Source organism: Chaetura pelagica, unplaced genomic scaffold (assembly GCF_000747805.2).
Source record: "Chaetura pelagica isolate M959 unplaced genomic scaffold, ChaPel_1.0 scaffold142, whole genome shotgun sequence".
Lineage (NCBI taxonomy): Eukaryota > Metazoa > Chordata > Aves > Apodiformes > Apodidae > Chaetura > Chaetura pelagica.
The window spans coordinates 2,876,318-2,904,209 of record NW_009952973.1 but is presented as its reverse complement, the minus strand read 5'-3'; the positions used below and the strand labels follow the sequence as shown (position 1 = coordinate 2,904,209).

Here is a 27,892-nt window from a genome sequence, read left to right as displayed (position 1 = left end):
AGGAATGTAGAGTGGCAGCAACAGAAGGATAAAGATTCTTCAGAGAAAAAACATTAGTCTTCCAGAAGTGTTATCATTTTGCTAATGTCTGCAGGTTCCATTTCTACAACAAACACAAATACCTTTTAGAAAAATACCATTTCACTATGCACAGTACAATTAAACTGAACACAATTAAGTCTTGGGGTGTTAGAAATACTCAGGTAAAAAAAAAGAAACTTCAAAATTCTTTGAAGATTATAAGAATATTTACCCATGCCAGTTCCAGCTGGTGCAATCTCTCTGGAGAAGATTTCTACAGCTTCTTTTTGCTTATGGTGTACAGCAAGCCAAATAACAGCTTCCCGAGGACCCTGCTTCAAAAAAGTATACCTTAGATTAGCTTAGAGGCAGAACATCAGTTTAATTTCCCAAACTGAAAAATAACTGCAGATCAGCATTTAAGTTAAATCTAATGGAAATGTTTAGTGCTCACTACTACAAGCTACAATTTTCATTCACTAACTTGTCATCCAGCATCACTAAAATTCTCTGTTAACATTGTCATATTTTGCTAACATGAAATCAACTATTGTGCATTTCAGATTACTAGGATACTATGCTGCTTGTCCAGCATTCTCAAATAATCAAATACTATAACAGTACTTTATAGGACACTAAATACTTGGCTTCACTGTCAGTGGAACTGGCAAACAAACTTTCCTCTTAAGTGCACCGAGAATACTTTAGGGTCAAGTTAGTGTCAAGTTTCCTTCTCTCAGCATTGAGAAGTAAGCAGATCTGCTAACAGGAAAGATTTCAAGCCTAATCCTTGGGAGTTAAATGAGAGAATGGAACTTGCAACACTCACCACGTTTCCAGAGAAGACAGCAGATACTCTTCTAAAGGTAAACCAAATCAGCACTCTGCTCCCTACTCCACAGTCAACATACCCACCTTTGCAGATAAACACTCTCTCCTACTTAAGATTTTACTTTTCCAAAAATCACTTTTCAGTAAGATCTATCACTGGAATCAATACTCTGAGAAAAGCCTTAGAGTGAACATTAGGTCTTACTTAAAGCAAAGACTGTATTTATTAAAAATGTGCATCCACCTTTAGTCTATCTTTGAATCTCTAAAAAGGTTAAACCTGCTTAAAATACAACTTTGTCTCAAAGTGTCTAATAACTGTCCTAAAGCACAAGCACAACTATTTCCATCATAGATATGGAAAAGAACTGCACAAAATCTCAAAATTTAATGGTCAGGAATTCCTTACACAGCAGTACTTCCACTATGAAGTCCTGCAGCAAGCTATTTCTTTAAACAGGCAGTCAGCTCTTTGGAAGTTCCTTGGTAACCTTACATGAAATTCTTAGTTTACTTTAACCAACATAAAATGCAAAGAAAAGGGACTGAACTACAAGATATCAGGGGATTTCTTCCAATGCTTATGTCCCTTTTATGTCAAGAGAAAAGGATGTATGCATGAAAGCACGAAAATCAAACCAAAGTTTGGGGTAGAGGTGTGGTTTTTTTTGTTACTCTACAAATCTCAAAGGACTTCACAACTCTCTGAATGACCTGTCTGAAGAATTTTTGCGGATTTGGTAGCTGTTCTACTAAAAATGTAGAAAAGTAAAGTAAAATTGAACATAGAGCTACTTAGGACATTGCAGAGGACATTCTCCTGGAAGAAAGGAACAATTGGAATTTAGAAGATTCAACTATTTCTCTATCCATGCCAGATGTTTGCTATAGCAGGAAATGAAGATAGATGTTTAAAGTTATACCAACTTTTAACCTTATATATAGTAATTTTGGAAGCATTTAATAGTTTCCCAATTGTGCATAAAATGATGAATAATATTTTTAAGTAACAGTTTTCCTCCTATTGTAACAGTGTTAACAGATTTTAGCAGAAAGTGTATTACTTTATGAATACACAAACCAGTGACATTTCTGAAAATATTAGATTAAATACTCAGCAGACAGGAAAGATACAGATGCTGCTAGAATTCAACAGCCCCCACTTCAAAAGGCAGAGGCTGAGGTGTGGAGCAGGGAGGACACTTTTTTTTGTCAGAGAACAAGAATGGAACAATGACTCCTTAAGAGGCCTCTTTCCTCTGGGCTAAGGAACAGCACCATGCTACACAGAACCACATTTTTCATGACTTAACACTGAAAAGACAGAAGAACCCCTTTCATGCAAATAGCATCTCCCCTCTAATACACAGGAAAAGGAGAGAAAAGATTAACACTTAGAAGTTGATATTGTATGCAGGCAGTTGTTACATTAACTGAATTAAAGCTGTGGCCAAACAAAATCAAGTTTCTTCCATCTTGTTGTATGTTTTGATGTTTATTCACCACCTAAAGCTGAATGTGTGCCTATGATTTCAAGAACTAGAAGTCACATCAAAAACAATTCTCAAAGTACCTGAAGCAATTGTCAATTTACACAGCTGGCAGTAAAACATGCTACACTATTATGCCTATCAAAAAACAAATGTACTCATTAGAATTTTAGGAAATTTAACAGTATCATAAAGAAACAAAGTCTTCCTTCCCCATCCAGTGTTAAGACTTAACATTTTAAACTTAAAAAATATTTTTTTTTCCTCTTCAGAATTACCTGAGAAACTACATGTTGGATCTGAACTTCTAAATTGCACATTTTTTTAAACACATCTCCTAACTCTATTGTCACTCATTTTAATTGCTCACTTTTCAGTAAAGCTACATTCTTTAAAAACATTATATAAACCAGCTAATTTAATGCTAGCTTTTTAAATACTGTAGTCTTGTATATTACTGTAATTTTCCTGTACCTATACAATTATTTTTTCCACAAAAGCAATACTGTTGAACATGTCAACATTCAAAATCCTTAAGTCAATTTCAGGCAGTTAAGTAACTTCAGCAATACAGGAACAGGGATGCCTTTCCTACTGGCAGCTGCTGAAATGGTCTTTATTGTAAATGTTGTAATACCCTGCACTAAGCATTCTGGCTACTGTAAGAGTATCCCAAACAGAACATTAACAGCCTCCTAAATCCTCTATTCCAATTCAAATACACAGCAAAATCCCAACAAGAACAAGCTCACTTATGTCAGCTTATACCAAGGGAGGAAAACTTCCTAAATTTACAGCTGGCAATCAGCTAAAACTCAATACTAAATGGCCTTCTTGGTTTAGTTTAAATCTAAGTCTCCAATATTCATGAAGTTGAAAGATTATTTCTCTCTCATGGATCACTGACATAACAGAAATTTCCTTCTATGAATATACAAGCAGATGTCCTGATCAAGATAATATACATAAGAAGCCAATCAATTTTGCAATTTAAAAATTTGTTTTAAAAAATGCTGCTACACAGAAAATATGCAGCCATGCCATACACACTTATTTTTACAATCAGTGTTCCCAAAGTTACCAAGAGTTTAACTGAATTACTACAAATAATAATAAATACTCTTGCAGAAAACATGCTTACACATTCATATCTGCTTCCTAGCTGCAAACTTTACCACATCTTCAACATTACAGTTCTAAGTTTATGTACTTGCCCACAGATGTGATATACAATGGTCCAAGAAAATAGTAAGCTGAATTCTGCTCTGAGTGGGTGAATCCAGTATTAGAACTGGATATAAAGACTATTTTGAAGTAATTTATCTTACAGTATCATAATTAAAACAAAAAAATAGCAAACCAAAGTTCATCAAGTCACCTAAAATACCTTGTAAATTGGTTAACAAATGGTTTGTAGAAAACTAACACACACAGCACATGCAGTTTTTATATAGCAAATTCTAATACCTGATGTACTATTAATAGATACGGGATATGTTTCATGTGAAAGGTATTTCTAAACCATGAACTCATTAATGCTGTGACACTGTCATAATCTCTTCTTACTCCCCAACAGAAAACCACAGAGCAGGAAATATTAAAAATTAACCACCACTAGGCTTACTTAGTGCTGATTCAGGTCCCTTTCTTGCTCACGCTGGGCTGCTGCTGACAAAGCAAGCTTTTAGAGCAGCAACCATGTAAACAGGCAGGGAAGGCTGAGAAAGAAAAGCAGGGAAGCATTTCTTGATTTCACTAGGATACTTTGTCTTGTCAGATCAGTGAATACTCCACACAGTAGCTCAGACTATAGTGTAGAGGCTTCCATAAGCCTCAGATATACAGTGATTTCACAGTTGCAAAGGCAAACATTTGCACCCAGTTTGACAGACCCGTGTGAGAATTAATGCAGATGTCTGGTGTGGCTGGACTAAGATCCAGATATTCTTCAACTTATTCTGTCTTGGTATTATTCACATACATATTTGCTTCTCCTCTTTAAATTTAAATGGTAGAATCTTCAAATCAAGAACTGCTTTCCTTAATATACTAACATGCATAGCTCTGCTTTTCAGCACTAATATTTGCAACCCAAACAGTTGTCTAATTTTGTATGGAAAGACAGAGCAGAGAAGAGCATTTAAGAGACCACATTATTCCTACTTGAAGCCCCAACAAGCAGATGTTTTCCTTAGCATTCTGTGACCTTGTATTCTAAATGGAAAAGCAAACTCCACTCCATACCCCTTTTTCTCAAGCTACTGTATATGCTTTCCAGAGGAAAACTCCTCTGGTTAGTTTCTTCTAAACTGTTGGAGAACAGGATGAAGAGGGAAGGCAACAGAGTGACTTCCTGTATTTCAGCCTCAGCCCTCACATCCTACTTCAGGCATGCATGCGAAGCACATGCAACAGAGATAAAACTCTATTTACTTTTACTCTGAGACCTAGGACTTGAGGCTGGAAATTAAAAATCCTCCATTTAATTTGGAAAATTTATTTAATGAACTATGCACAAGACAAACTAATAAAAAGGAAGAAGAAACTGCTCTTTTTCAAAATCAATATTCACTATATAAAGTGAGATAGAAAACTTTAATTAAATTGTTACATGGAGTGTGTTAAGAATGCAGAATCATGAGGAGCTGGTACAAAAAGAAGGCAAACAAATTCAATATCTGGATCATCTGTTCCTCTGTTTCAGAATTTTAATTCTGCAATGTGAGTGGCACACGTAACATTGGAGGTTTAGGGTCTTAAAAGGAAAAATACCACATTTTAAAACTGGTTTATCAGAAAGCAACTCTTGCTGCTGTGCAGAATGAAACTGAAGCCCAAGCATTAACTAAAAAGCTGCAGATACAACTTGCCCAATTTCTAAGAAATAAATTTCTATAGTAAAAAGTTTGCTGGTTTTCTCCACATCACGTTCCCATTTCCTATACAAATTGTTGGCTATTGTAAGTGTTGGTGCTGCTAAGATCAAACTCAGAGCCGAGTTTTGCCACATGTACCTAAAGAATTCTGCAAGACTGCCATTGAAAAATAATTAGATGCTACTGTTCTGGAACAAACAAAACTATCTAAATATTAAAAGTTAATATAACTGAGGACAAGGTGTACAGTCTTTTTCCTTTAAAAAGAACTTCCATATTCTAGATTAGGAAAACAGACCACGGATATCACAGCTGCAGTGGCTATGGCCATCATTCATATTTTTACATACTAATTTATTCAGTCACAAAATACAATGAAGAATTATACAGTTGAAGACTGCTTCATAAATAGTACTCACAGACAGTTTTAAGAGTTGCACTGGCCACAATAATTCTGCCATTTACTGACTGCAGTTTTTATAATGTGGTCTTTTAGAATTACATCTAACACAATTTAAGTCTACATCGTAGGAACTTTTATAAGAAGATATTTATTTAGATTAACAACATTAGAGGAGACTACAACATCATTTTTGTAAGCTTTCCTATCAGCGCTTTTGGAAGACCCAATACTGTAAAGACCTTGTCAGTCTTGATTTTGTACAGTGAGTAGTGACACTGAATTCTTTGCAAGATGATGGGGTGAAATTCCCAAGAGGACAGCGACTTCCTTAAAAGCTGTGGAAAAGATAACAATATGGAGAGATTAAAAGAGGTCAGTAAAAGTTTAAAAACACTCCACTGAATACTTACACCATCTATACTCCTTCTAGCATGAGGTCCATATGTATCTTCAGACCCTAAAATCTGTATGTTAACTGCACTGTAATCTTCATACCCAAGCTGACTGAAAATAAGACGAGTCCTGCAACAAATGTTTTTTTTATTAGTAAAATGCCTCAAAAGGATTATCAGAAGAAGCCCTGTGTGGTCCACAGGAGTTAGCTCTGCCACATAAGCTGGACTGTGAATACTTCAAACTAAAGTATATCTGAATACTACAAATCAAGCAATTACTAACAAGGAAGTTATGCCTCTGAATTTATCCCTAGGTTTAAAATTGACGCTTTTAGTTATTTGAGTTATTTGAAAGATGACAGGCAAAGACAAATACATGGATTTCAACACTTATTTTAATGTTTAAAACAAAGACAACTTGAAATGTAATAGCTGTACATGCAATCTTAGTGGTTTCCATACTGGTAATTCAGTTCTTAACTCTGTTCCTGGTGCAAAGCATTATGAACTACCAATAAATACATAAAACTACCTCGTATCACAGTTACCAATGAAAGAAAAATCAAACTGACGGAGGAACTTTCATTTAAACATTAAAGGTATTTATTTTGGATTAATGGTCATTTGACACAAATGCCAAAAAAAAAAAGTAGATGAAGTTTCTAAAGAGACTGTTTCTTCATTACTTATGCGTTTCCAGCCTGGCACTGAAACCCGTCCAACCAAAAGCCCAAGGTGTGAAGAATGCCAAGCTTGTCCAATTATGATAAATAATGAGGATGAACAGTACCTTCTTTTTATACACCATGAAACCCACACTGCCTTAAGAGACCCAGGAATTAATACCGGGTTTTGATGAATACTAAATCTGGATTAGATAGGCTGTTTGTAAACAGCTCAACTCTCAAGCACTCAAACTGGAAATGACTGCTATATTAAAAAACAAACAAAATCAAAACATAATTCAAAGTCCAAAATAAAAGAAAAGAAACAGTAAAAAAAGTTATTTAAAAGTTTTTAAAATAATCCAACTGTTAAGAATAGTTCAACTCATTTACATGTCGCAGATTGGAAAAATATGTTGCATTCTGAAGCACCTAAACATTTTGCCAATAATCTTGGCCCATTACCCTTCCAGCTGTATACAAAAAAAATTTGCAGTTGAAATACTGCAGTTACAATAGGATGAGAAAAATATTTTTCAGCAGCAGAACATTTTTAAAACACTGGTAATATACCCAAGTTGTTGTACGTATTAGCATGGTTCCTGAAAAATGAAGCAGTTTACAGGACTTCAAGATAAAACTTCAATTTCTAATTTCTATAAACAGATGAAGGTGACCCAGGTACCACAAATCAAGTTACTTTTATTCTGATGACCACAAAAAGACATACTTGATTTAAGGTACCTAAATTTGCAAACGGTGTCCATAGTACACTATTTTAAGTTAAATTTCTCTACAAACATTACCATTAGATATACTAGAGGTCCAAATATATTCTGTGGGTAATTTTTAGCCCTTTCATGTGTCTGGTAATGCAACCATAAAAATTAAAAGGACATCAAAGGTAACTCCAATGAGACTGCTTCACACCACATATTGCCAAATCGTTCCTGCTTTTAAAAATGAATAAACAAATGAAGGAGGAGCATCCAAGAAAGAGGTGAAACAAGTCATATTACCAGCTGCCAAAGCTGCTTATTTTCTTAGGCTGCCAACTAATTTGATATGTACCTGTGTAAACTGAAGCACCTTAAATTTGTACACCTTATTCTGTATCTGTTGCCATTAAACTACCAGGCAGAATTTAACGAAGAGCAGACTGGTAGCTGGCTACCCAAAAGATCACATCCTTAAGGACATTCTCTTGCAAGAGGTATTGGTGGAAAGACTGAAGTCAGAGTTTTCTAAAGATACATATTTTCTGGTAAAGCATTTTCTGACAGTGATGAGAATAGCTTAACTCTTATTCTATATCTGGGTTGACATACACAAATCTTTCAAACATGCTGAAGAAATTATTCCACACATATTAAGCTGTTTAAAACTGTGAGATGGAGAATATATTGATGGTCAATACTGTATATTGTGATTTTTAACACATAGTGCCAGAGCTGCTCCAGGCATGCCTCACAGGCTAGAGGCCACTTATCAAGCCAGTTTACCAGCCTTTAGCTATCTTCCATCAGTCCTCTTCTGAGGATCACTCAGGACAGCACAATAAGCAGGCTGAATTAATTTTCTAGTGGTCACAGTAGCAGCAACACAAGCTGTTTCAGTCAGACAAAAGATTGATGTAGTCTGGTCTGAAATCATGTCCAAGAGTAAACATGAAAGACACAATACAACATTATATATATATTTTTTTTTAATTCTTTTTTTTTCCCCAAAATAATCATCTAGCTTCTGAAAAGATTGTTTTTCAGGGACCTCTAAATCCCTGCATCTTTGTGGTTCACAGCTCTTGAAGGGTTTTCTTCATTGATTTTCTGAGTATTCTTGGACACGTAAATATATTTATAGCATTTGCACCACTCTGAAGAATGGGATTCCATACCTTAATTACACATCCCATATCAGCCCACTTTCATCTGCTATGTCTCCTGAGGGAAGTCACAGTCTCCTCCATCACAGTGCTGTACATGAGCAGTAAGTCACTCTAATGCCACAGTAAATCTTGTATTTCTGACAGGTGTCCATCCTAGTGTAATTGCTGCATGGGACTATAATACAATGTGGGGCCGGGGGGAGTGTGAACTTATATCTAAAACATGGCACAAAAAGACAGATCTCATAACTAGAAAGATCAGGGCTACTGGAGTAAATGTTCAGAGGCTTCCACGAGGATATGCAACTGTATTTAAGAGGAATCCCTCCTCACCTAAATGTACTGGCATGACAACATGACTGAAGTCTTAGCAGGCTGTCTTACAGTTGTAAAATTGTTCTAGCAAAAATAGTCACATTTTACAAGGTATTAAGATAATTTTGTTTAAAACACAAACTTGGTAAACTGCCTACATTTTATAGCACCGAGACTTCTGATAAAGAGCAATTCTGTGAAAATCGGTGAAAAAGTTTCACATGGGTTTCTCTCTGGCACCTAATAAATGTTAATCTTAATCACAGCTTTTTCCTCATTAATTTGGGTTTCCTTCTGCTGTGCAGCCATCTATCTTCAACAAAACTTTAAACCTTTCTGACTATCAAATGTAGCTGAAGTGTAGTTATACATTGAAAACGGGATTCCTAAATAGGGTATTTAAAGTCTTGAAATGTCCTCCCAGCTGGAATATTATAATCTTCTAGCTTCTGAGAAGGCTAATATGGTTGCCAACATACGTCACAGTTCTATTTTCATCCTCTCTGAAAACAAAAGCAAAAAAGCCCTTCCAAGACTCAAATACCAACCTTTGCAGAATACTTTCTGCAGTGCGTTTTCCTTTTTGTACTGCCTTTGGACCTCCCACTGGACAGACAGCAGTAGCTCTGAAGCCATCAAGATAAGTAGCATTTACCTAACAATAAAGGGATTATGAAATTACATGGTATTCAGCACCAATACGCTACAAATGCCCTCCGACAACAGTTATCTATACATTCAGCAGAAGCAGAATAACAAGAAACTATCATCATCATCATCACAAAAATTTATTAGGTTACTTAAAATTCAATATTCTATTGGAGGAAGATTCAGATCTTCATAACTGTGAAACTCTGAATCACTTCTCATTACCATCTTTAAATTTTCCTTTACTTACCTATTTGGGCATATAGGGCATGTTCTGATGTTGAAAAGCTGAGTAATCTATCATAGTGAAATAGATCAGACATAAGTTTCCCAGAAGCATTAAAGTAAATGTGGAAAAATACCACATACACACACACAAGAACATGCTACATATTGCAAGCATTTGTCCAGTGTTTCAGCTTCTTCGCAGAGCTGTAATACAGTGAAAGTACTGACCATAATGCATGGCAGTAAGTAGTAGAAAATCTTTAGCAGATCTATACAACTGTATTGAGTATTTTCAACATTTGTTACCTCACAGAAAAACAAAAATAGAAACTGAAGAACCTGGTAAGCCATTCAGCATCTCTCTCTACAACTAAAAATGTTTTTCCTACAGTATATTTTCAAGCACTTTACCCAGCCTACTTTTAAATGTCCCCGTGTTTCAGCTATTTCTTTTGAGAAGCTATTTCACAGGTAAAATATTAATCATTATTTTCCCCGATATTTACCTCATATTTCACTTATTCTTACCACTACTTTTCTAACTACACTTCACCTTTAATATAGCAATTTATATTATTATCTTCACTGATTGTAAAGTTGCTGAAAGATGTAACACACCCTTAAAATATGTCTAGGTTGTTATAATGCCCACTCAGTCACTTCTTAGCCAAGCTGAACATGCCAAGTTAATTTCCTAAAAACTACTTCTAAAACAGGTAAGCAAAACATATGTTCATTTATCACTACCAACCAATACACAGTTTCAAAAAAATGGTAATATTTCACAGGAAGTCTAACTTAAGTATTTTAGAGCATCATTACACAGTTTAATATAAAAAACGTAAGATATATTAAAATATTCCTAACCATGTAAATTTCAAATGTCCTACCTAAAACACAATAAAAATAAAATAAGTAAATATTTTACTGCTGTGTAAAAAAAAAATCCCTCTCATTCTGTTTTGTTTATTATATTTCACGGTTTGTCAACCGAAAATCTCATACCTCAGTGTACTTTCTTCAGATATACAGAAATATGGAGATGCAAAGTCAAGGACAAAAACTGCAGGACAACAAAGTTCCTGAACAAAACAGTCACTGAAAGTTGCTGCCGAGCAGCAAAAATTACTCTGCTTCAAATTGCACACTTGGACTAAGGAGGAAAAACTTATTTTGGCTTCATACACGACCTCCCTGCTGTATTTGCCCATATCAAATACCACTATTAACTACAGGAATAAGAGCATTAGAGTATCTGTCATTTGATTGATGGTATTTGCTGTTTTGTACAAAAAGGATGCTCTTTATCCTATGCCATTTTAGGAATTGCTTCTAAACATGACACAAATGTACTTTCAGATTAAAAAAACCCACAGTTATTCCCACATGCAAATAATGCAGGTGCTGATCACTCAGAGAAAGGAAATTTCTTCTTCCAGCGTTAGGCAAGTGGAACTCAAACTCATAATTACAATTCTGAGGAAGTGCAAAAAGCTGACTAGACAATACTATAGTGAAATTGTAGGCAGCCTATGAAAAGGGAAAAAAAATTAATCAACACTTCATTGTATTAGGTGAAATTTAGAAAAATGCATGTTCAGATTACACTCCCACAATCCTGTAAAAATATCAACCCCCTTTTTTCCATGAAGCCGATAGAAACACTCCTACAGAAAGATGACACAAGTGAAAAACTTACTGTGCATGAGAAAAGTGACCCATGGCATACTGCTTGATTCTAAAAATACTTTGTCAGTATGCTTCAACTATAGAGCATTTAAAGAGCTCTTCCATTCTAACTGCACCCAAACCAAACCTGCTTTGGCGGTATTATTATTAATCTTGGAATACCATATTTTTAAAAACTGAAATTGTCTTATATAAAATTGGTTTTTAAAGTTTTAGAAGTATTTTTTAAAATGCAGTAAAAAGTTTCAAAGAAAAACTAGGCTCAGGCATACATTATATTATTTAAACAGAAATATTAGCACAATTTACTGCTTAGGTTACCTTGCTTTTGATACAGCTGTGCTAAGCAAGTAATTTCTGATCTCAACCTTGCTTCTATAAAAGCCACTTTTGCCACTAGTTTAACTGAGAAGAGGACCCAGCCCTACTGGTACTTCACCAGAACTGTATTCCCATAGCATGCATTCAGGATATGAGAATCCACAGAAGACCAACAAACATCAAATTTCATAATTGTACTAGAAGTGCAGGTTCCTTTGAACAGAGTATTTCAGACAACTTACTCTCCACAGAAAGAGATAATACCTTATAAAATGTTGAAGGAGGTGATCCTTTTGCTCCCTGAACTTTCACTGCCCCACCATCAAAACCTAGAGAGGTTAAAAATCAGTTTTTAAGATTCTTCAATGTAACTTTGAAGACATTCTTCTTTGATACATATTAATCAAATGCATTTAATTAAAAATCAAATAATTAATAGCTGTCTTGCCACAGAATACAGAATCTTTCATGAAACAGTCCTCCGTATCTTAGAAATTCAAACAGCAAATTGGTGACTAAATTTATTACTTCGATGAGCCTTTTAATAGAATGCTTGAAATGTTTACTCATGTACTTAAAAAATACTTAACACAGAAAGCAGTCTTACGACTTCAGACTCCAGAGTTATTTTTCACTTAACAGCCAGTTATGGCACACACACACAAAGAATACAATTTACTGTAGTGGGCTAGAGTGGACTGCAGTCCTTCAGCTGGCAAAGAAGCAGAACAAGAAAGATGAGAAATCAGGGACAGCTAATTTGCCAGTTTTTAGCTTAGTAAGTGAACGCATAACAGAAAAAGAACAGTCTGAATGTATGTTCCAAGGCAACTACCATGTTCAGTATTAGGAATATTAATGCCCAAAAGAAACTGGAGAATTGTTGCCATGCCATCAAGCTGGAGCTGGAACTGCAAAAAATCCATAGATATGACTCTGAAAATCAGCAGGGCAGGCACCTCATGTCAGACAGACAGAATTATACTGTAACTCACCTGTTCCTAACCTATGCTTCCAAGTATTTAGGAAGAAGTTAAAAGTTTTTACACAAATATTCTGAATAGATTAAATAAGATTCTATCTGCAAAAGTGAATCTGACTAGCAGAAATTTTACGTGTCACTCAAATAACATCATGACTCCTTCTGCAAGATTCATGTAAGGTTAATTTAATTCTCTCAGTACAGAACAATATCCCTACAATCAGGGTGAAGTTTTGGAACAATTATGTTTCACATGAAGGAGTAATACAAAGAAAAAAACCCACAAAACAAAGTATGTAGCATTCATTGACAAAAAGAAAACAGAAGTATCTCTTGGTTTAAACACTGCAAGTAATCCAGCAGGACAATAAAATTGGCAACATAAACAGCAAAAATAGATAGCATGCCTGTCTTTACTGGTGTACGTGTCAAAGCACTTCAAACTAAAAATATTTAAGAAATCTGCCCATTTTCCATCTGTTATATTTCTAAGAGGGCTAACTGAAAGTTCATGCGAAAGTTCATTTAAAGTTCAAACATGTCATATCGGGTCATTTGCAAGCTGAAAGTTCACAGGAAGGTTACGGGTTTTTTTCTTTTTTTTTTTTTTTTTTTTTTTAAATATAGACCAGTGACTAAGAGTAGCAAGCTGGCCATATCAGACTGCCATTTGCTTATGCTGCACGAGCAGAAGGTTCACTGTACAACTTACAGTACTTCTATTATTGAAGCACATTGTTTTTGACGCTACCGTGTTTTGAGTTTTATCACATTAAATTTATAAACGGAGATACTGATTATTCTAAGTTTTATAAAGACACTCTGCATACTGTCACAGATAAGTTCCAATAGAATGAAAAAGGATATATAATACAGCTGCAGTAAAAAACAAACTTCAAATGACTGCAGCTAAGTGTTTTTTCAAGCTGTCTTATCCAACCTACAGATCTCCAAATCTTTTTAGCCTGGGGTTCTTTTGTTTGTTTTGCTTTTAAAGCTAAATCCATAACATACGTTATATTTACTTCAGTCTTTTGGCTTGAGAGCTCTGAGGATAGCAAATGGACTTTTTTGAAGACAGATTCTCTGGCAGAAATTCCGTACCTAAGCATTCTTCTACAACTAAGTATGATCTACCTAAATGTCTAAGAAAAACTTAAAGACTTGGTAGGTCCAAGGTGTGCATTAAAAAGAAAAAAGGAGTAGCAATCAAAGATTTAAATTGGTCAAACAGCATCATAAATAAGAGTATAGTTAAAATTTCTGAAGGACTTCCTAGCAGAAGTCCTTCAAAAATCTGTTAAATACAGCACCACAACCTAAGGAACTGATTTAACAAGAAATACGCAGAGGAAACATGGAAATAATGTAATTGCCTCAGTCCAATAACCCAATTCATTGACACAGATCTCTTAGCACTTAAGAGGACTAACCTGGAATTTCAGTGATGGAAACTTCAGAAAAGTCACACGTGACATCTGGTAAAAGATAGCGTTGAGGATTGCCCAATTCATACACCAACTGTTCAGCTACAGTACCAAAAGAAATTAGTCCTCCTGTGTCTGGTGGTTTGGAAAGAATAAAGTCTCCTTCAGAGGAACATTCTACAATGGGAAAGCCTATGTTGTGCCTAGAATATGAAAAACATTGAAACCCCACCATAAATACAGAGAGAAAGTGAGAAGAAAAATTACTAACAACAAACCAGAACTTTATTATAATGACTAATTAAATAAAATTGATCAAGAATTTTAAAATATCTGATTGTTTCTGCAGACACATACACAAGAAAAGCAATGAACAAACTGCCCAGCCAAAATAATAAAGAGAATAATAACAATGTACTGCCTGTCAAAGGAGTGCAGATGTAACAACAGATACCAACAGTAAAGAGAAAGAAGCAGAGAAGGAAGTAGAGAAGGACACCAAGAGAAATGGTGAAAGTAAAAAGACGCCAAAAGAATTAGAACTATGGATAAGGAAGTAAATGCAGAAGAAAAACCATGGTTGCTAATTCTAGCCTAGTTTGTTTACAGCAGGACACAGCATGAAGGTGAAGACATGTAAATACATTCTGCAGCCTGGATTTGTAAAAAGACAGTCATAGCAGGAAGAACAGACTGTGCTGGAAGCCTGACAGGAAAGGAAGTAGGAAACGTGAATAATTACATCTATTAAGGACAATTTAACTTGTTAATAATAAAACATACACAGAAAAGTTGTAGTTAGAAAACAAAAGATTTATGAAAGTTAAGATCTTCAGGCCAAAACAATAATAAAAGACAGAATAAATAGAAAAGTATGAGACATAGCAGAAAGCAGTAAACCAGAAAATAACATACATATTATATATATGCATATAAAATATTATAATATGCATATATATATATGTTTGTAAATGAAAATACTCCTCACATTCTCACAAGCGTGACATGCAGAAAGTGATCAAATAACTCATAGTAAGAGGCACATGTTGGTCGTTACAGTAGCAGAGCAGAATTTTCAGGGTTATGTGGATGAAATGTGGGTATCTGCTTTCCTGGCTAAGAGATTTATTTTATTTACAATTTCAGCAAAAGTAATGACTTAAAAAAAACCAAAACATAACAACAACAAAAAAGTTTAAAGTTACAAGTACCTGAAAATTAAAACAGAGCCTTAATATCCTTCAAAAATGCTACCTTGTTCACTCGCCTCTCACAGGAAGTTGTAAATATGTGCAAAGATAGATATTTACAATCAGTCCATCCATGAAATTATTTCTGGGTGATAGTGGGAACAAAATGCTGAACATACAACCAAGCTGGTTATCAGCAAAGGTTAGATTAACATAGTTTGCATAACATAAATACACAAAGTTTTGAAGGAAGTAAGCAAAGAAACCAGTGAACGCTTAAGTGATATTTGTAAAAGTTCATGGGAGTTTGAACAGATTCTTTATCATCAGGAAGCTTCAAACATAACCCCATTTTTTTTAAAGAAAAAAAAAGATTAAGAGACAAGCCCTGTTACCAGAGATCAGCAACTTTAATACAGATAATGTACAAAACCTGTAAAGTATAGTAGCTGGAGGACAACTAGAAAAGTCCATGACAAATCAGTAAAGATTACACATTAATAGTCTGGTCTTTGAAACTATTTAAACAATTAAAAAGATAAAAGGAAACAAAAAAAATGCATCATCCACCCTGATGAATACAAAGAATTGAATGGAATCAACAATTTTTAATACAAATTATTATAGATTATTTTTTTACCCATTATCTCAGGGCCAAAGTCAGAGGAACTTTATTGTGGCATTTTCCATGCTGTCAGAGTAGCTGGGAGGAGACCATATAGGTACAAATGTACTTCCTGAAACAGCTTCTAAATAGCATCTAAGGTTGAGACAGATTTGCTATATAAAAAAAGACACTCAGCTCTTACCACTTGCAGTGAAGTGCTGACCCAAAGCTTGCAAAAAAACTGTATGAAGAAGACAATCTAACACAATCCCCTCTCCAACAAGACCAAACCAAAACTATTTCTAAAACAGACATGCTGATGCAGGACACTAGCATGCCCTAGACTCTGGAAAAATATTTTTTAGCTATATTTAAATAATCCTGAAATCCACAACCCAGAAGGTCAATGAAAAGAACTCCACAACCAGTGACTTACTCATTGACCATCTATTTCAATACTACTCTGTTTTGACAGTTAGCGAAAGTACCAATGAAGCCTTTTTGCCTTCATCTGAGCTAAGCATGATGGATGCTTCCTCCTCAAGGTACAACGTTACCCAATGAACTTTTCTGAATGCTCATTTAGTTGTATAAAATATGTGATCTCCTAAGTCACATCAGCTTTGAAAGCTTCCCTCACTTTTGAAAACTCATAGAGATGCAAAACACTGAGCCAGAAGCCCCTGGATTCCATCTCTGTTGTAACTGGATGGCTAGGAAAATGCACACAACCTATACTCCCTCACACTAGATTCCAATAGCAAGGTACATTAACACATGCATGCTTAGAATACAACTGTATTTTGTATACTGCTAAAAGACATTACTGAAAATTAATTTTCAGCTTGGAAACAAAGTGGGTTAAATTATCCCTATGGCATGATTCAGCCACAAAATGGTACGGTCTAGAAGGAACTTTAAAGATCATCTAGTTACAACCCCCCTGCATGGGCAGGGACACCTCCCACTAGACCAGGTTTGCAACTTTATCGTCCAGTTCCCTCAGGAGCTGAAAATGGATCTTGTCAGGTCCTATGGACTTGTGTGCTTTCAGGTTCTTCAGATGTTCTTCAATGGGCTCTCCTCCTACAGCAAGCAGTTCCTTCTTTCAGTCTCTGCCTTTGCCTTCTGCAGCTTGAGTGGTGTGGCTAAAGTGACAGCTACTTAAACCTGGCATTAAAGCTCACTAGCAGCAGAAGCTATCTGGATGGGGTATTCTAGCTTATACCACAGGTACTATGGTCAAACCATCAGCAATTCCACTGAAGCCTTTGCCTGATTCACTACAAGGTTTTACTGAATGGCTACATATCATATGACATCCACTCTCTAACAGGCCAACTTTATGCTGGCTATAACCTTCAGCCAAGCTGCATTTTGTCCAGAGTAGCAAGGCAGTTAAACCATAGAACTGTGAACTTGAACTTCAGCAGCAACTACAGTCATGGCATTCAAAGCTGCACAGTGGCTAAATGGCACCCGTTAATAATGTAAAAATTGCATCAGTGTAGTGATAATATCTCCTAGTATGATGGGGCAATATTAAGTAATGTAAACAATTCCGAAAGAAAACTACTAAAGTGAAATCTAGTTAAATTACAGGATCATCTAATTAATACAATACAATACTAGAGATAAATATGGAAGTACTACTTTCAAAACATTTTGAGTAGTTCTTTTAACACAGAGTTAAAATACAGAAGTTAACATACATCAGTTGGTGAAACGAGATGACAACTACCATTCTTGACAACTACCATTGAAGCAGTGGTGGTCAATGGCAGCCTTGGCTGCAGTGATCATGAGATGGTGGAGTTCGGGATCCTGTGTGGAAGGAACAAAATACCCAGCAGGACCAGAACCCTGGACTTCCACAGGGCAAACTTTGGTCTCCTCAATCATCTATTAAGGGAAATCCCATGGGACAGGGTGCTAGAAAATAAAGGAGCTCAAGATAGCTGGTCAACATTCAAGGACCACTTCTTGCAAGCACAGGATCAGAGCGTCCCAATGGTTAGGAAATCTAGTAAGGGTGCTAGGAGACCTGCATGGTTAAAGAAGGAACTACTGGGCAAACTTAAGTGGAAAAGGAAAATCTACAGATCATGGAAGGAGGGGCTGGTCACGTGGGAGGAATATAGGACTGTTGTCAGAGGATGTAGGGAGGCAATTAGGAAAGCTAAGGCCTCCTTGGAACTTAACCTTGCAAGTCAGGTTAAGGATAATAGAAAGGGCTTTTTCAAATACATAGCTAGCAAAACTAGCAATAGAGGCAATATTGGCCCATTGAGGAATGAGGTGGGAGCCCTGGTGACAGAGGATATAAAGAAGGCAGAGGTGCTGAATGCCTTCTTTGCCTCTGTCTTCACTCCTGCAGGGTCTCCCTATGAGCCCCAGATTCATATAGCCCCAGAAGAAGTCAAGATAGAGGAAGAGTTTGACATGGTAGATGAGGATTGGGTTAGGGATCAGTTGAGTAATCTGGACATCCATAAATCAATGGGTCCAGATGGAATGCACCCAAGGGTGCTGAGGGAGCTGGCGGAGGTCATTGCTAGGCCACTCTCCATCATCTTCAGTAAGTCATGGGCAACAGGTGAGGTGCCTGAGGACTGGAGGATAGCAAATGTCACTCCAGTCTACAAGAAGGGCAAGAAGGAGGACCCGGGTAACTATAGACCGGTCAGCCTCACCTCCATCCCTGGAAAGGTGATGGAACAACTTGTTCTTGGCACTATCTCCAGGCACATCAAGGACATGGGGGTCATCAAGAGCAGTCAACATGGTTTTATCAAGGGTAAATCATGTTTGACTAACCTCATAGCCTTCTATGAGGAAATTACTAGGTGGATAGATGATGGTAGAGCGGTAGATGTGGTTTATCTTGATTTCAGTAAAGCATTTGACACCGTCTCCCACAGCATCCTTGTAGAAAAGTTGATCAGGTATGGGTTTGGTGATCAGGAAGTGAGGTGGATTAGGAACTGGTTGAAAGGAAGGAGTCAGAGAGTTGTAGTCAATGGGGCAGAATCTGGTTGGAGGTGTGTGACTAGTGGAGTCCCACAGGGGTCGGTACTGGGACCGGTGTTGTTCAACATCTTCATCAACGACCTGGATGAGGGTATAGAATGTACCCTCAGCAAGTTTGCTGATGACACTAAGCTGGGAGGAGTGGCTGACACACCAGAAGGCTGTGCTGCCATTCAGAGAGACTTAGATAGGTTGGAGAGTTGGGCGGGGAGAAACATGATGAAATTCAACAAGGGGAAGTGCAGAGTTTTACATTTGGGGAAGAACAACACCATGTCCCAGTACAGGTTGGGGGCTGAACTGCTGGAGAGTAGTGTAGGTGAAAGAGACCTGGGGGTCCTGGTAGACAGGAGGATGACCATGAGCCAGCAATGTGCCCTTGTGGCCAAGAAGGCCAATGGCATCCTGGGGTGCATTAGAAAGGGTGTGGTTAGTAGGTCAAGAGAGGTTCTCCTCCCCCTCTATTCTGCATTGGTGAGGCCACATCTGGAGTATTGTGTCCAGTTCTGGGCCCCTCAGTTCAAAAAGGACAGGGAACTGCTCGAAAGAGTCCAGCGCAGAGCTACGAAGATGATTAGGGGAGTGGAACATCTCCCTTATGAGGAAAGGCTGAGGGAGCTGGGTCTCTTTAGCTTGGAGAAAAGGAGACTGAGGGGTGACCTCATCAATGTTTACAAATATGTAAGGGGTGAGTGTCAGGGGGACGGAGTTAGGCTTTTCTCAGTGATGACCAGTGATAGGACAAGGGGTAATGGGTGTAAATTGGAGCATAGGAAGTTCAAGGTGAATATCCGAAAAAATTTTTTTACTGTAAGAGTGACAGAGCACTGGAACAGACTGCCCAGGGAGGTTGTGGAGTCTCCCTCACTGGAGACATTCAAAACCCACCTGGATGAGTTCCTGTGTGATGTACTCTAGGTGACCCTGCTCTGGCAGGGGGGTTGGACTAGATGATCTCTCGAGGTCCCTTCCAGCCCCTAAGATTCTATGATTCTATGATTCTATGATTCTATAAGTTATACATTTGGTCTAATGTTGGAAACAAAGACCAAGGCATGTTGCTAAGAGTCCAGCGCAGAGCTACTAAGATGATTAAGGGAGTGGAACATCTCCCTTATGAGGAAAGGCTGAGGGAGCTGGGTCTCTTTAGCTTGGAGAAAAGGAGACTGAGGGGTGACCTCATCAATGTTTACAAATATGTAAGGGGTGAGTGTCAGGGGGACGGAGTTAGGCTTTTCTCAGTGATGACCAGTGATAGGACAAGGGGTAATGGGTGTAAATTGGAGCATAGGAGGTTCAAGGTGAATATCCGAAAAAAATTTTTTACTGTGAGAGTGACAGAGCACTGGAACAGGCTGCCCAGGGAGGTTGTGGAGTCTCCTTCACTGGAGACATTCAAAACCCACCTGGACGCGTTCCTGTGTGATGTACTCTAGGTGACCCTGCTCTGGCAGGGGGGTTGGACTAGATGATCCTTTGAGGTCCCTTCCAGCCCCTAAGATTCTATGATTCTATGATTCTTTTATCCAGAATGTCTGTTTTGAGTTGGTTTTGATATTTAACATCAAATACATTATTTGCACTAGCAAACCAGAGCACCAAATAAATCCAAGCTAAGATTAGACCTCAAAAACCCCCTCTGAGCTGGGGCTAGATGAGGACTTAACAGTTACCGCAGGTCTTGACTGACTACAGCACAGGAGTAATGAAGTTCCAAAACCATACTTGATGAATCTCCTTGTCATGAACCACCTACAGCTGTTGTCCTACTCTAATAGGAATCAGGGCTCTGAAACGGAGTCTCCTGTCAGTTCTCAGCCTGCCAACAACCTACTCTTGCATTAATTTTTCCCAAACAAAATGTTGTGTTTCCTTCAGTTTTAGCTCTCAGAAATGTTACAGTTTTCGGGCATGTCAGAGGTGATAACATGAACTGTCTAAGCAGAAATCTCTGTTTACTCTGAGACAATGTACTATTCAATGTCTGGGCAGGTATGAAGACAGCTTTCCCTCTTGTCTTACATCATTTGCATTACAAAAAAGTAAAATCCAGTATCAGTACTGGGTCCTGTTTGGCTCAGAGACACTGTCTAAGATAAAACGGGTATTTCTTCCCTCAGAAGGTGCCAAATGCCTCAAGTATCTAATTCTGGCCACTACTGGTAGATTGAGAAGATTATAGGCAACAAAAGATGGGATAGTTAGTGTAGTACTATTATTTGCAGAGGAAGATGCAGCAAGAAATAAAAAAACAAAATAGCCCACAGCAATGCATGACAAGAAAGTGAACCAGGGTCCAAGCAGGCTGTGATAGGAACTTAGAGCTTTACAGCTAATGCACAGTTTCCTGGGACATGACTCAATGAATATCACACTGAGAAGACCTCTAAGCTAAGCTTCTGACTCTCTGGGCATTTATTTTAATTGCAATGGTATTAGGCAAAAAGTAGAAACTGCTACCACTTTTAGCAATGTTTTTACACCCAACTCAAAACTGCCACCATGTAAAGACTAGCACAAATGGGTAAGGTATACGCATCTCTCTACAAGTATGTACCAACATGTTTCCTAACTTCTGCTGCAATCCCGATTTAGGCAAAATTTATTAACTGCATCACTTATCTCCTCTGACTAAGGGCATTTCAGATTATGCACTGTATGTAAACTCTTAATGTCTAGACAATTTCATGCCAATCAGACAGTCTCCCTAGTGTTTTCAGCTGCCTGGAATAGATGATGCTACAGAGAAAAAGGCATGCTACATTGCTGGTTGGGATTTGCATGCTGGATTCTGTTCAAGTCTCAGATTAAGCAACCTGGATCCAGCCCTTAAGAGTCTACAACTATCGACTTACCCTTTTGGTCATTCCAGGCCAGAGGATTATGCAGTCTCAACCCTTGTACACTCTTGGCTTAGGGCAAAATGTCAGTGTTTATCATCTCCTCAAAATGATTACTCTACTGATCAGCATTAGTTTATTCTCTCCTGCATTTCAAAACAAAACAAAACAATGTACTAATCACCCACTGGCACTAAATTATAGTAAGAAACAGCAATGTCCAGGGTAACATGAAATTAAATACAGAACTGTGTGATATCAATATAGTTCTGGCATCATGGTTCATTTTGACACATTGTGTAAAATCCCTATTGAATGCTGTGCACTAGACATTAAATAGGGAGCAGTGTATATTATCACTTCTTCTGACCATCTGCTAACATATATTACTACACAAAAAAAAGGAGTTAAGTGCCTGTTTTGGCAACATTTAGTTCAAATCAATAATTTCCGAATGTACATTAATCTTCTATAAAATGTGAATTAATGAATGGTTTCTTGCATTTTCTCTGCTGAAGATCTGAGAAAGCACACAAGAGACGAGCCAAGCAGCCTTCCTCTCACTGGAAAAGCAAACTCTACCTGTCTGCCCATTTTCATGAAAACTTGAAAGAACTCTACAGTTTCAAGATTCCTGCCTTCAAGTCAAACACATTAAGGAGATATATCCAGCACAATTCAAGAAAGCCCAGTGCCTTAAGTCAGCAGACAAATGAACTAAATTTGGCTTCTATCAACTGAAATAACTGGGAGAGCGATGAGTTGGAACGTGCACTTCACTTGTTCTACTTACTTTAAAACTTACTTTAACAAGACAACAAAGAAAAAGCAAGAATAGCTTAGGTTTAATAGCTAAACATTCAATTGCCACAACATACCTACATGAACATTCCTGAGACTTAAAGCACCCTTTTGCAGTGGAATTGAGTTCCCAGAAGTGATCTACATCAAACATTCCAAGAAAATAAAAAACCCAAAACAACACAACAAACCACAAAACAAACAAAAAATCCCCTATGTTGGATGAATTAAATGGGTCCAATCCAGTGCCTCAATACTCAGACATGATAACGCATGTAATGTGAGCTTCGACTTGCCTAGTTTTACTCAGTTTAATTTGAGGTGCTCATGTTTACAGTTAATTATTTTTGCTTATGCACAATTTACAGACAGACAAGATTTATAAGCCTAAAGTTTGACAAATTTTTCCTTGTATTTGTTTACAAGTTAGAATAACTCACACCTATCAGTCCCTCTTAGCAGCGCACTTGCACCTTTTTCAGCAGCCAAAGACAGTACAGCAACATGAACTACTGTTCTTGGGGAGGAAAAAAACCCACAGACAGTAAAATTTACCTGAGTAATCATAACCAAACTTGCTTTCTGCAGTAAGATGTGAGGAAAAGACAGCGATTGCCCTCTAGTGTTTAGCCACCAGACAACAGCGTAAATGATGTGAACGTTTTTCTTAAGCTCTAACATAAAGGTCTGGTGAATGTTTGCAGAGCTGAGCAGTAAGTGGAATGGACTCAAACCAATGAGAAATTAATACCTGAAAGGCACTTCAACGACAAACACAGAGATTTCACTTGATCCCAGATTTACTGACTTTGTTAGGCTGGTATGGATTTATTAGGTATTACAGACACTATGATTTATTGAGATGTAAATTACACACATTTACTTTCAGTAGACTGCTAAAAAAACGTAGCTTTTTCTCAGGAGGCAGAAATCATTAACAGACTAGACATTATTAATAACCAAGTAACTTCTGCAAACTCTGTCAGAGCTCTATAATATAAGTAATACAAGTAATGTTGGTGGCAGCAGGCTTTGCATGTATTTGTCATTACAGAAAGTATGAGTTATCATATCATTACTGTGCATTACTATGCAATGCATTATCTGCATACATTGAAGACTAATTCAGACTGTCCAAATAAGAAAAACACCAACCCATCAAGTTTCTTTAAGTTAAGGAGTCAACAGGTTACTACTAAGCTATCAAATGAAACATGCATTTTTGCAGCCCAAAAACCTACATAATATTTTCCCCTTCATGCATTTGGGCCTAAATATAGCGAACAACTATTTATCAAGGGGGCAAGGGGAGGGAAGCAGCAAAGCTCTCTAATCCCTCCTCCCTCCTTCCCCCCATATCCTGGAAGGATGTGCTCAACCACAAGTCCACTTTAGTCAGTCTCCTTCTCTGCCTCTACAAATCAAAATAATGTGTGAGCTTTAATTTTGTGTTTTATTTTTTAGTTCTAGGAGTTTATCATAGAGGTTGAGGTGTAACATGCTTTTATTTCAAGAATTTTGTCAATTAAACGCCTAAGACTCTTTCAATTTGCAAAGAAAACCACTAGCTTTACGGCACCATGATCAATTCTTTAGTGGACTTCACCTGAAGGTAAATAAATCACTGTTTTATTAGCAGAGACACAATCATGTATGGTTCAGAAGTCTGTGTGAAGATTGATGGTGACAAACTAATACAGCAGTACTGGGTGCTAAACTTCCATACTCTTTTGTAGCAATTCAGGTCATCACCAGACAACTCTAAGCCACAAGACTATGATTTTAGATGGTTATATGATTTTTATATACACACACAAGTACTAGTTACACATATGCAATGTGCATATACTTGTCCAGAGAATTAGTTACTCCTGCTCCAGTTACTCATAGCTTAATATACTCAAACTTCCTTTTTTTAAACAAGACTGCCATTTCTCACAGGAAAATCCTTAAAAATAAACCACCAAGCATTTTAATTTGAAGAGTTGTATTGTTTTCTTCTTTCATTCTTTTATAGAGCAAGGTGTTTTGGAGTCACAGTTACAGAAGATTTTAAGAAGTTTCATGATAGAGCATAATAAATCATCAGAAGTTATATCAGAACAGGAATAAGATTAGCAGTTATGGATTTCTAAACTGAGCAGTGTCTCATTTGAGTTCTCAGCAAAGAATGAGTCAAATTTGTTCAGGGCTACTAGCCTTTTAACAGGAGAAAATAAATGTCTGACCCTGTTTCTTTCAATACTTTTTCTGCCTTCACCTGCAAATCAGTTGTGTTCAGGAACTCAGAAAAGCAGAATACTTTCAGGATCATGCTCTGAATCATGAACAGTCACTAAAAGTAGGAGAAAAACACTTGGCAGTCCTAGGGAACTAACTCTGGAGAGCAGCTCTTCAGACTGCAGGGCACAGCATCCTGTTAGTTCATTCACCTGGACTACAGGCTGCCCCCAGTTGGCTTCCCTCCTCAGGGTCACCCTGGGAGCAGGAACGCCATCTGATAAAGACGTTCCACGTTCAAAGGAGGCACTGCCTTTCTCATGACATTGCACACAACAAGATTCCTCCCTTCCATCCCAAGGAAGATAATAAAAAACTGCAGCAAGAATCACTTGCCCTGTGCAAAAAATGTTCAACAGCTACTTTTAAACTACTCTAAAGAACAAGTTGATCAAAAGCAGGCTACGTTAGTTCTTTCTGATACTTCTCACGAGGCAGAAGGACCTACCTATGTGAAAGTCTAATTTGGGTCTGCAAACAAGATACACACAAGTTTATGAAAAGACAGCTCAACACGTTTGTGGACATCAGCTAACACAGCAGGAGAGGACTGCAGCTTACATTCATCCCTACCAAAGGAAATCACATAAAATTTGTGACTGAACATCAGGCAATTCTGATCTAGCTGAAGACTGACGAAACAGCACCCAAAATATGCATATTGTCTTTTCCATCAGTCATGCATGAAAGCCAAAAAAAAACATATTCCCAAGAAGCAGATAATTTAAAAAGGGAAACAGAAAGAAAAAGGTTACATTTTTTTTCAAATCATCTGCATCTTAAGTTAACAAAGAAAGCCCCCAGCTGGCCAGAAAGGGAAACTGCAATAAGGATAACAGACCTTATAGAACAGTAACATTAGGGTGGAAAAGTATCAAGAGGGCCCTATTACCTAAGATGAAGCACAAGCAGTTTTCACAAGACAGATACAGCAGGAAACTTCATCTTTGGTCCACTACAAACATTCATGCCGATGCCATGGTTACCTACCAGTCAGGTACTGTATGCCAATCAGTGAATATTCCACCTGTACATTGAGCACCACATTCAATGAGATGACCTGCAAGGCTGGGAAAATGGCATTCAAATAACTAAGTATTCTGTAAAATCAAGTTTCACAAATCCAGCTTTAAAATAAAATAGCACAATGGAGATAAAGCTAAATATCACAACATTCTAATTACTTCCCCTCCATAGGGATCTAATGCAGTTATAAAAGACACATTAAACATCAAAAGGGATTGCAAAAGCTGAACATATAGTCAAAGTAGTAACTTCTACATGAAGATTCAGGTGAATTTCCTGAAATAAAGGGAACACCTAGAAGATTATCTGACACCAAATAACAAGTTTCATTGGTCATTTCAATAAATATTTATATAAATTCAGTATCTCAGCAGTCTGCATTGTGTGTAAATAATCACGTATAGCCCCTTCTTAAATCAAGAGATGCAAGATCTCCCACGTAAAGGAAAGAACGTATTATGATCGTGTATAATGATGTCGAAACCCTTTATTGCAGTATTACATAAATACTCAATAGAATTACAGGGAAAATCCTCATCTCTGTCATCTCCAATTCAGTGCCGCTGCAGTTTCTTTCTGCAATTTTTCTCAAGTTATAGGAGGTCCAAGCACACCACTACTAGGTGTACTCAGGTTACCTAAGTAAGTCACTCATTTTTATGAACTTCACCACAGTCAGCTGATGCATAAAGTTAAATTAGCTGACAGAATTTTACCCAATGTGTTCCCGATTCCTAACTTTAGAACCTACAACTAGGGTTTGCAAACAGGAGTACTGACACTGAGCTTTTGCAAAACCATACCAAGATGCTGACCTGACTGAATCTCATTCTGCTTATTTTTTAGGAGAAGAGTTGCTACCATCACAAATATAAACAGTGATGGCAAAAAAGAGAAAAAGCTGGGCATCACTGGTCTGAATTGTAAGGTTTCATCTCTTGACACAAAACGGACAGGAAAAGATAGTTTAAACTGTTAAATAAAATCCCTTCTTTTCTCATTTTGTTATTTTAAGTTAGTTCCAGAATTAAATTTCTGTAATTAAAATTCCAAATGAAAGAGTATTAAGTGAGCCTTACAAAAGAACCCAAAACCTAAGAAAAACACTGAAACATGCAAAATTACTAAATGCTTAAAAAGTTATCCGGACAGTATAGGACATGAAATAGAAAATTTACCCATTTCTTCTTATATAATTTACCTTCCCGCAGCTAGCAAGTCAAAGTCATCCCTATTCCAGCCAAACTAGAAGAAAAATTTAAATATTTTACACATATAGAATTTCATACAGTACAGAACACTGCTCAGTGTGTTCACTGCTTTGAGTAACAATGCATTAGATGCATTAGACTTCCTGCAGAAGTCTAACGAACAGTAATTAGGAGGCACTGTAGGTGGATTTGACTAGCTATACAGTAAATTAGTAAAAGAACTCTGATGTATTTCAGTTTTCCTCTCATTAATACACAAGAATTTATAAACTCTCAAAGTCACTCTTAGAAAAAACCTGAAAGTGCAATATGCATATTATTCAGAATTTGTGTAAGCTGGAGGCTTAAAAGTCCTCCACCTATTTTGTGTCACATAAACAAACAATTGCTTTTTCAGTTATCAGTTCCTAGAATTCTACTAGTCATCCTTAAAACCTGGCAGTATGTTTTGTTTAGTTAACTAGAGTTTTCCCCCCCCCGCCCGAGTTCAATACAGTGTAAACAATATAGTCACCATTTCTTACTTAGGAGGAATCTCCCTAAAATCCTTCAATACATTACATAAGGTCTTTCTGGGGTAGACAATACACAATGACAGCTATTTTGATAATATAAACAGCTAGGAATAAAACAACAAGTCATAATGGAAATTATAAATGGGAAAGCTTAATTCTATATTAGGCAATGTTTGACATGCATGAAGTTGGAACAGTACAAAGTTTAAGAAAGAG

The 27,892-nt window shown here is 37.1% G+C and overlaps 1 protein-coding gene across 1 annotated transcript in view; it reads right to left on the bottom strand.

The window, feature by feature from the left end:
- The window catches only part of LOC104387268, a 61,867-nt gene that overhangs the window by 27,715 nt on the left and 6,260 nt on the right, over positions 1-27,892 (bottom strand). The window contains exons 5-9 of the mRNA XM_009995986.1: positions 27,152-27,195; positions 14,183-14,379; positions 12,032-12,096; positions 9,430-9,536; positions 6,032-6,143 (exon numbers count right to left, since the gene is read on the bottom strand). Coding sequence (XP_009994288.1) covers positions 6,032-6,143; positions 9,430-9,536; positions 12,032-12,096; positions 14,183-14,379; positions 27,152-27,195 — 525 coding nt within the window. The remainder of the gene's footprint in view (positions 1-6,031; positions 6,144-9,429; positions 9,537-12,031; positions 12,097-14,182; positions 14,380-27,151; positions 27,196-27,892) is intronic.